A 10,983-nucleotide genomic window follows, 5' to 3' on the forward strand; every position below is an offset into this window, starting at 1 on the left:
CCAGTCTAAGTAAGTATTGGTGTTAACCAACCCAGTCTAAGTAAGTATTGGTGTTAACCAACCCAGTCTAAGTAAGTATTGGTGTTAACCAACCCAGTCTAAGTAAGTACTGGTGTTAACCATCCCAGTCTAAGTAAGTATTGGTGTTAACCAACCTAGTCTAAGTATGTACTGTCTTAACCAACCCAGTCTAAGTAAGTATTGGTGTTAACCAACCCAGTCTAAGTATGTGTTGGTGTTAACCAACCCAGTCTAAGTAAGTATTGGTGTTAACCAACCCAGTCTAAGTATGTACTGGTGTTAACCAACCCAGTCTAAGTAAGTATTGGGGTTAACCAACCCAGTCTAAGTAAGTATTGGTGTTAACCAACCCAGTCTAAGTATGTACTGGTGTTAACCAACCCAGTCTAAGTAAGTAGTGGTGTTAACCAACCCAGTCTAAGTAAGTATTGGTGTTAACCAACCCAGTCTAAGTAAGTATTGGTGTTAACCAACCCAGTCTAAGTAAGTATTGGTGTTAACCATCCCAGTCTAAGTAAGTATTGGTGTTAACCAACCCAGTCTAAGTAAGTATTGGTGTTAACCAACCCAGTCTAAGTATGTACTGGTGTTAACCAACCCAGTCTAAGTAAGTAGTGGTGTTAACCAACCCAGTCTAAGTATGTACTGGTGTTAACCAACCCAGTCTAAGTATGTACTGGTGTTAACCAACCCAGTCTAAGTATGTACTGGTCTTAACCAACCCAGTCTAAGTATGTACTGTCTTAACCAACCCAGTCTAAGTATGTACTGTCTTAACCAACCCAGTCTAAGTATGTACTGTCTTAACCAACCCAGTCTAAAAGTGTATAAACTCAGCTTGTACCCCTTTAATATCACTTTATTGGTGGGATGGGAGATGTATGTGTTGAAATGTCTTTGAATGTATATTTCTTCTAGATGACAGTGTAAATTTCTTACTTTGATTTGCATACTATTTGCAAACTATTTGCATTCTAGTTAAAATATTGTTGCATCTTGTTTTCAATCCAGGTATGCAAAGTACATTTATACAGGAGCCATCTGATGTGTTTAGTGTACTTGGGTCCAGTGTCACCCTACACTGCACACCACCAATAAGTAACCCACCAGCTACAGTGCAGTGGTATAAAGACAATATACAAATTGTGTCTTCCACTAGTTTTACGCAACAAGGTATGATTCTGCACTTTTTGATTATTTAGTAATAGTGGGCAAATAGTAACATTGATGTAGAGAAAAGATCGAATGGAGAGAATGGCTAAATTCATTAATTCAACTTCTGATTGTAAAGTAATAGTGGTCAAATGGAGAGAATGGCTAATTTCATTAAATTCTAATTGTGAAGTAATAGTGGTGAAATGGTGAGAATGGCTAAATTCATTAACTTCTGATTGTGAAGTAATAGTGGTCAAATGGTATGAGTGGCTAAATTCATTAAATTCTGATGTGAAGTAATAGTGGTCAAATGGTATGAGTGGCTAAATTCATTAAATTCTGATGTGAAGTAATAGTGGTCAAATGGTAAGAATGGCTAAATTCATTTAATTGTGATTGTAAAGTAATATTGGTCAAATGGTAAGAACAACTAAATTCATTTAATTGTGATTGTAAAGTAATAGTGGTCAAATGGTAAGAATGGCTAAACTCATTAAATTCTGATTGTAAAGTAATAGTGGTCAAATGGTAAGAATGGCTAAACTCATTAAATTCTGATAGTGAAGTAATAGTGGTCAAATTGTAAGAATGGCTAAACTCAATAAATTCTAATTGTCTAGAATGACTCTTGTATTGACATAGTATGTATACAAACACTCGTTGATAATACAAACACAATGATAATAATGTTGTGTCTTTTACTTTTCCCATATCTAATTTGACTTTGTATACATGGTTACCATAGTGATGTTGATTTGTGTTCTCAGTGATGTAAAGTGGTGCTGAAAGATCACAAAATATTATAGTCTAAGGGCAGCCCTTTTTATTTTTCTGGTTCTCATCTCCTGACCGACCATAATTTGCAGCTCCGACATCAGAAAAAAAATCTTTTTTTTTTTATTTCCGACCGACCCCTGAGTTCAACACAGTATGATTGTAAAGTTCGAACGAACATCAAACGTTCCTCATGGCGTCTTAGACCAGTGTTCTGCCGAGGCCGTGACCTTGCGACATTGGCCCCTAAAATTACAAATGACGCAATAATTTTCCCACCTTGCGTCACTTTGGCGCATTCGTTTTACGGCAGACATCAAAATTATCTAAGTCTAGGGCCAGGCCCTGACATCAATCTGACAAGAAGTATACTGACTCCGTAAAGGCCCGGTTACACGATGCAACTCAATGAGCAAGGCACCACACAATTCATCGCATGCGACGAATTGCATCGTGTACTCACTTCGTCGCAGGGTCTTGCGACGTCACGAGGTGCGTCGCAAGGAAACCAACATGTCGGTTTTTCTGCGACGAGTCGCAAGTTGCTTCTTGAGTTGCTTCATGAGTTGCACCGTGTAACCACATCGTCACGTCACAAGTAATAACCTTTGACATATACCTACGTGTCAAATGACGTTCAATGTTATGGCCGCCATGTTTTTAGTATAAATTATCTATTTCGGCAAAGTATTTTTGATATAATTTCGATTTATCACCACGATTGCCACTTATCAATAGTATACAATGTCTATGAATGCTTGATTTCCGCTGAATATCATTTTATTTCCAACTTGAATGCAAGTAGCAACGTCAGAAAGATCAACATTGCCCTAAACGAACTTCGAATTGAATATAGTTTTACTATCGATACCTCAACAAGTTTTCAGTCATTTTATTTGTAAATATGAGCAATTTAATAGCATTTCTGCCAAGTTCCTGCCGCCAGAAGACTTGACCTCTATGACCTGTAACTTTTATATATCTACGCATGTGCAACAGTTAGCTCTTGCAACTCACCATGCAATTAGTTGCTTCGTGTACACGCTCCGTCGCAGTTGCTAGCCTCGTCGCATGCGACGAATTGCTTCATGAGGTGCATTGTGTAACTGGGCCTTAAGGGAAAGTTTTGTCGACATGATATAAGATACAGTGACAATGCACAGTTCTATTGTTAACATAAAAAATGCCACAAAAAGATCAACTTTGATAAACTTAATCTACAAATTGAAACATTAGAGGGAGTAGATGAGACGTCGAAATGGACATTTCTCATCACATGTTTTGTCTACCGTCACTGTCGCGACCTCTGACCACTGAACGTGCTGCCGGAAATCGGAACATCTATCTGCCACAGGTCAGAAGCCTTAGTAAACCAGATTTATGGGACATGGGTTAGATTAATGGTAACAAAATGAGTACATGTGTATTTTGATTCCGAAAAAGCTGTGTTAAGGGATCGTGTTGCATGATGTTGACAGTGACACATGTGAATGTTGGGCACTGAATCAATGCATGATCACTGGCATGGCCACTATAGACGGCTGATGCATGTGCGCCCGGTCAGACATGAAGAATGAACTTGTTGTGCAAATCAGAAAATAATTACAGTGGTATTTACAAAGCATCCTAACTTTGACGTTGTTGATAGTTTTTAGTTCAAGATCTCTGAGTTTCAAGGACACCTAATGTCAGCTTTCCGTATGAAGTTTACAGATTGTAACTAATGCTGTCATTTGATATAGCAGGACCAAATCATGATACACAGCCAGTAACGGTAATTAATAAAAAATAAATTATTTCAAAGTTTGTTTGACTGTATTATTTGTAAGTTTTTCGTTCACATTTGGTACTTTTAAAAGTCAGGGAGTTTTTTCTTCAAAATGTTGGTTTTTCTTAACCTCGTCATGAATTTGAAGAGGGAATGATAAACACAGCAGTGTACTAACAGTTCTAAAAATGAAACAAGTGGTTACAAGATTAGGATTTCTCAAAGTTTTTATTCAATCATATGTTCACTGTGACTTGTTTTGAAGTTGTTCGTTGAATTATAAATTTGAGCACTGCTATTCATTGATATTCAAATTAAAAATTGTGACTACCTGGCTGTCCAATCTTTCGAAACAATATATAATATACTCTGTAGAAATAACTTAAAATTACATAATCTTAATTGCCTTCTTTTTCTAAGGTGTAATGTGTAGTACACAAAAATAGCTTACTGGGAACTGTTATTGTGAATGGAATTTTTTTATGTAGTTAGGTAATAGTCTATGTGTAATGGAATATCTCAGATCACAGTATCTCTATAGTGGTTTGAGGTAATATATATGAATATTTCATAGACAATAATAATTGACCCCACTCCCTGTCAAATGACCCCACTTTTTGCAACCAAGGGGCCTTTGTCTCGGGGTTCCCACTTGTTGGAAACCTAGGCAGAACACTGCTTTCGTGGCTGAAGTCTTTGAGGTTTGATGAGGGACAGGGCTCGAAATTAATGCCGTCACGTGGTACATTTTGCTGCAATGTAATAATAGCTCAGAATATTTCTATCATTTTCAAAATTATGCTTAAAATTGGTAAAAGTCATACTGCATTCCTAAAAAAACCAACAATTTCTTGACCATGCAGTTTTTAGCTTTAAATCAGATGTATCATCGGGGACAAATTACAAGCTTCAATTGTGTCATAAACACCGGTTTTAGGCATGGATGTTACAAGAATTGTACAAAATGACTCAAAAGGAGCAGTGATTGATGATTTAAATAGTTTCAGCATTGGAATGTTTGAATGTAAATTTGTCGGTGTTGACACTATGCAACGTCTTACTATTGCCTATTGCTAACATTAGTAACAACACTTACAAGTTACAGAAGATGCATAATGTATACTGTACTGCAAGGTCAACCAAGATTTGCATGGCATGTTACCAGATGTTTACATTTATTACTTTTAAGTACTTTTAAAACAGTAAATTCCAAAGGAGTTCTGAGTTCTAGAAATGTTATAATGTTATCTGGTGGATTATTTTGACAAGTTCACACTGAAGAAAAATGTTTCATAGAAGTAATGATTTATATAAATGAAAATTCCTCTAGCACACTGAATGACAATCAAGCAAGTGTTTCAAAAAGTTACATACTAAAGTTCAAATTGGATAACTTGAAAAAATTGTGAGCGATGTCAATGCAACTTTGATTAATAGGAGGAATGTATTAGTACTCCTGATAAAATCATACAATAGTTCATGGCTATGGGGTGAGATCCCCGTCAAAATAAATGTATTTAATGTATTTTAAGATTTCTACAATTATTTCTGTAGTTATTCACTTTTTTTTATTTTAATTATTTATGTAATTATTTCTAAAATTTAGATTTCATTATTAAATATTTCCACAATTATTTCTGTATTTATTCACTTTTTTATTATAATTATTTCTGTAATTATTTTTAGAATTTATAATTTCGTTATTAAATATTTCCACAATTTCATTTTTTATTCACTTATTTATTATAATTATTTCTTTATATATTCACTTATATTTATTTTAATTATTTCTGTATTTGTTCTTAATTTGCTTTTTATTTTTATTTTTTTTCTATTATTAATTCAAGTTGAATTATTTGACTTATGTCAAGAAACTTGCTTATTTATTTAAATCATTTTGATTTATTTCTTAACATTAAATTATTTATAAAATTTATATTTTCGTTATTTAAGTCTGTATTTTGCATCTGATTTCTCTTTTCATCACCATTATTATTATTTTGATTATTTATCGTTTTAAATTATTTCATTTGTTAAGCCAATTTAAACATTCTCAGCAATATATTATGATAATGATGTTCTCTTATCATTAAATGAATTTTTTCAATTCATTATTTTGTTATTTAAGTCTTTATTTTGATTCTTGTTCGTGCTTTAATTTATTCTCTATACCTGCAAACCATGTTTAGTTTATAACTTAAACTTGAACAATTACAATTGATGAATATTTTATTTTGGCGGAGATCTCACTGTAGTTTAAATTAATTTATTCTCTATGTTAGTTGATAACTTAAACTTGAACATTTACAATTGATGAATATTTTATTTTGGTGGAGATCTCACCGTAGTTTAAAGTAATTTATTCTCTATGCCTGCAAACCATGTTTAGTTGATAACTTAAACTTGAACAATTACAATTACAATTGATAAATATTTTATTTTGGCGGAGATCTCATCATAGTTTAAAGTAATTTATTCACTATGCTTGAAAACCATGGTTTGGGGCCATAGATTCGTCCTATGACTGCAACGTGCAACGTATTTGGCCCGGAACATGGTTATCAAGCATAGTGAATAAATTTCTTCAACTACGGTGAGATCTCCGCCAAAATACAATAATGAATTCATTCTCTATGCCTGCAAACCATGTTCAGGGGCCTACGATACGTCATGTGACGTATTTGCATCACTTCTCTCCAATCACGATTGATCACTAACTGACTATCATATGCATCATGGCGACTGAGCATATAAATCTATGTGATGTATATGCCTGGAATCGTTAGAACGCTGGATGATGTTTCAGAGTTTAATCAGTTGAATACTGCAGTCCATAAAGTTGTTTTGGTTGAAGAAGAATTGGTTTGACATGCCCTTAGTTTTGATATTCCAAATGAAGTCTTCAATTACATTCGGTACGCTATAACAACTTTACAGGAATGTGATGAAGCTGGCAGTACAGATGTGCGCCATTTATCCCCAAAAATCGGTGAATTACATGATGTAACAAACTATGACTTTCGAGAGAAAAAATTATTCGTAACTGTGAATAAATGTTTGTGTAGTTTTATTAAATGTAAATATGAGACAGTATACAGCAGGGTCATAAATCTTTATCTGTATTTTCTATGGACAATCGGTGCCGCGGTGGTGCACATGGACGGTGTATCATCATGCTAGGCACAACATTAGTCAAGTTACGTGTACACCGTATGCTTGTAATGGCAATACTGTCACTCGGTAAATTGTATCATGTACCAATATTATATTCTGGCCTTTGAGTGAGAAATGAGACAAGTAAAATTTATAATTGTGAGTAAATGTATGTACTTGTACTATATTAATTGCGATTGTGGGATGGCTGGGTTGTAAATCCTCGTATTTTCTACAAAAAAGTGACGTGCACAGTGCATACGCCATCCCCGGACGCCATCATCACACAGGCCATGTGTTTTGTACAGTAGTGTAAACACCTCTGTAATTACGTTCTAACTTTCGAGCAATTAACCCGGATAAATAAAATTCAGCCAATAAAGTTATAACTGTGAATTGATGTTTGTACTTTTAATAGTCTAAATTGTGATTATGATACGGCAGGGTCGCAAACCACGATAAGTAAACGATGTATGCCCGGACGCTATGCATATACAGAGAGCAGATAAACTTAGACCCACGTATGCTACGCTACGAGCATGCACCACAGCTCGGTAAATTATGTGTACTAAACCTTGGCTTTTGAGCAAAAAGAAAGAGACAAATAAATTCATGACTGAGTAAATTTTACTTCTTTTTAATGATTACTTTGGGACAGCAGGGACGACACGATAGCCGTCAGATATTTCCTTCAAAAGTGACACAACGTAATGCATGAATAGAACCAACAACATTGTTTGTGTCTTCCGTATGGGTAATCTGACGTGCCGTGCCGCCAGGCAAGCAATGCAGTCTAAATGCCACCCACCAACATGCGTGCGGCAAATTTCATAGCCGCAGCAAGTACAGTCCGTCGATGTGTACAGTAAATACAAACAAATTTGCATATACAAATACTGCATACATGTGAGTCTAGCAGCATAACGATACGTCTCACGAACAGTTATATCTAACACTTCGTTTGTTAACAAAAATCTGATGAAAGACAAAGATGTAGATCCTGCCACATGATCCTGCCGTAAAGTCTTTATCAGTTAATGTAATTTTGTAAACCAACATGTAGGAGTAATTGATCGCAGGGCATTGGCATCTGTGGTTTGTCATCGGTAGGATCGCGGGACCCGCCATTGACGACGTCAGTCCAAAAGTCGAAGTCATCAGGAGGGTTTTCGATACGTTCTAGTAGGACAAAATTTACTCCCTCAAAAACGTAAAATTCTTCATCAGCGTCGCTACCACTGTCTAGAAATTGGGTTTACTTCGTTCACTATATTAGCATAATGTCGAAGGTCAACATACATATCTATAGCGGCTGCCATATTAGGCATTGCTAAGTAGGTGCTATATGAGAAAAATCGAACATGTGACTGTTTCCCGCCTGAATAATTTAATATTTAATAAGATAACATTATGTACATCATTACTTATTATGGGTATAAGGGCGGGACAGCGATAAACCCATTACAACGTCACTTTATTGACAGCATATGTAAATTACCCTGTTGTCATTGATATCAACGACATGGGCGAGGAGTGCGGAAGTGCTACGTCGTGGATATCAACGACGCGGCGTCACAAGAGTTAAGAGAACATCATAATTAAAATATATTGCTGAGAATGTTTAAATTGACTGTAGGCAAATGAAATAATGAAATAATTTAATACGATAAATAATTAAAATCTTAATAATGGTGAGGAAAAGTGAAATCAGATGCAAAATACAGACTTAAATAACGGAATTATAAATTTTAAAACTAATTGAATGTTAAGAAATAAAGGTAAATGATTAAAATAAGCAAGTTTCTTGACATAAGTGAAATAATTGAACTTGAATAATAGAAAAATAAAAATAACAAGAACAAATTGCAAATTAAGAACAAAATACAGAAATAATTAAAATAAATAAGTGAATAAATAATTAATGAAATAATTTCAAAAATAATTACAATTAATTTGACAAAGGAAATACACCTATTTCATTAAAATAAATAAGTGAATAAATAAAGAAATAATTATAATAAATAAGTGAATAAATACAGAAATAATTGTGGAAATATTAAATAAAAATAATTGAAATAAATTAATTTGACAATAAAGTAAATACATCCATTTTATTAAAATAAATAAGTGAATAAATAAAGAAATAATTATAATAAAATAAATTAATTTGACAATAAAGTAAATACATTAATTTTATTAAAATACAGAAGTGAATAAATACAGAAAGAATTGTGTCAATTAAATACATCTATAAATTTGGCGGGGATCTCACCCCATACATGGCTACAGATATACACCCATCAGGATGTAAGTATTCATCTTCTTACAGAGTTGTTCTACGGACTTGTCAACCTTGCTAAAATGAAGGAAAGAGACCTGTAACAAGGAATTCAATAAAGAGAAGAGAAAAGAAGTTGTAGAGAGACTGACAGGACAGAAAGGACAGAGAATAGAACTGAAAAAATCCAGATTTTTTTTCCTTGCCCCTTTTTTTTTTTTATTTCGCCCGCCTGCCCTGTACAACCGACATTTGTAATAATTGCCGAAATTTGTAATAAACCGAAATTTGTAATAAAATTGCCGACATTTGTAATAAATTGCCGATATTTGTAATAAAGTGACGACATTTGTAATAAATTCTGTGAACGACAATTGTAATAAAAATAGCCGATATTTGTAATAAATTTCAGAAAAAATTGTGTAATAAACCTGCCGAAATTTGTAATAAAAAAAAGTTAAGGGGGTTCCTCTCTGACTTTCAAAGAAATGGAGTTACTCATTCTAAAGTTAGAAGGGATCATCATTACAGGCTTCTTAGAATTAATTTACAACAATTATGTCAGCCACTTGGATCTTTGAGTCTTTGTCAATCAATCAATCAATCAATCAATCAATCAATCAATCAATCAATCAATCAATCAATCAATCAATCAATCAATCAATCAATCAATCAATCAATCAATCAATCAATCAATCAATCAATCAATCAATCAATCAATCAATCAATCAATCAATCAATCAATCAATCAATCAATCAATCAATCAACCAACCAACCAATCAATCAATCAATCAACTTGTTGGTTGGTTGGCTGGTTGGCTGGTCGGTTGGTTGACTGACTGACTGACTGACTGACTGACGGAGGGATGGAAATACGGGCGTATGGAGGGTAGCTAAAAGTAATTTCAATCTGTTTTCTAACCTGAGTTCTTAAATCTTACTTCCTCTAGTGTACAAGCGGCGAATGTATGAGTTGTTTGTGATTGTGAAGGCTTCTGAGTGATGAATGAATATACGAACTAGCATCATCAATCCATCACTTGATCAACACTTCGTGCTTGTATGATCGAATGTATATATTTTAATCATTGCGGACAAAGTGTTGGTTGGTTGGTTGGTTGGTTAGCTGGTCGGTTGACTACCAACAAACTGATTTCTCTAGAAATCTTAGAAACTGCGATTTCACAACCCATTTTATGGTGCATTTGGGGGCAAAAATTGAAAGCTTCATAATGGCTTGAGAAGTAATTGGTATGAGTAATTTTTAAAAACAAGTTAGTTAGTATATCAATAAGTCTACTGGGACATATTCTTGTCTGTGAGTGTGAAGATTAATATGCATAAGCTTAAAGGCGAATATTTCAGACATCATACATTACGGACACTTGGTGTTATGGATACTGTATATCGCTATATCTCACCAAAGTCTAGCGACACACACACCAGTTTCCATTATCGATTATTGTTGGTATGTGAACTAATTGTACTTATGTATAAAAAGAAACATAATCACTTGCCAATATTTGCCTGATGGTTTTATTAACACAAGCCTATGACAGGCCAACCAACGATAAACTCTGATATGTAAAGGAAGAATTTTGGAGTTGAATCATAGAAGTAAATACATAACAATATAGTGCTGTATCAATTTTTGGTGCTAAATACCGACGCAAAACTTCCCTGGCTTAACTTGTAGAATAAGTTCTTACACAGGGAATTTTAATAAAGTTTCTTAGATCCAGGTGTTTATTTTGTTGAAATCTAGGATTGGTGAAGATGAGGCATTGATTGTAAATTTTTATTGTCAGTTTTACTTCAAATGTCGTTACAAAT

At 34.1% G+C, this 10,983-nt stretch overlaps 1 protein-coding gene across 1 annotated transcript in view; it reads left to right on the top strand.

The window, feature by feature from the left end:
* Positions 1-10,983, top strand: part of LOC144440772 (immunoglobulin superfamily DCC subclass member 3-like) — a 106,958-nt gene that overhangs the window by 90,923 nt on the left and 5,052 nt on the right. Inside the window, exon 6 of the mRNA XM_078130150.1 lies at positions 1,033-1,194. Within this exon, the coding sequence (XP_077986276.1) occupies positions 1,033-1,194 (162 nt within the window). The remainder of the gene's footprint in view (positions 1-1,032; positions 1,195-10,983) is intronic.

Source organism: Glandiceps talaboti, chromosome 10, assembly GCF_964340395.1.
Source record: "Glandiceps talaboti chromosome 10, keGlaTala1.1, whole genome shotgun sequence".
In the NCBI taxonomy this organism is placed as follows: domain Eukaryota; kingdom Metazoa; phylum Hemichordata; class Enteropneusta; family Spengelidae; genus Glandiceps; species Glandiceps talaboti.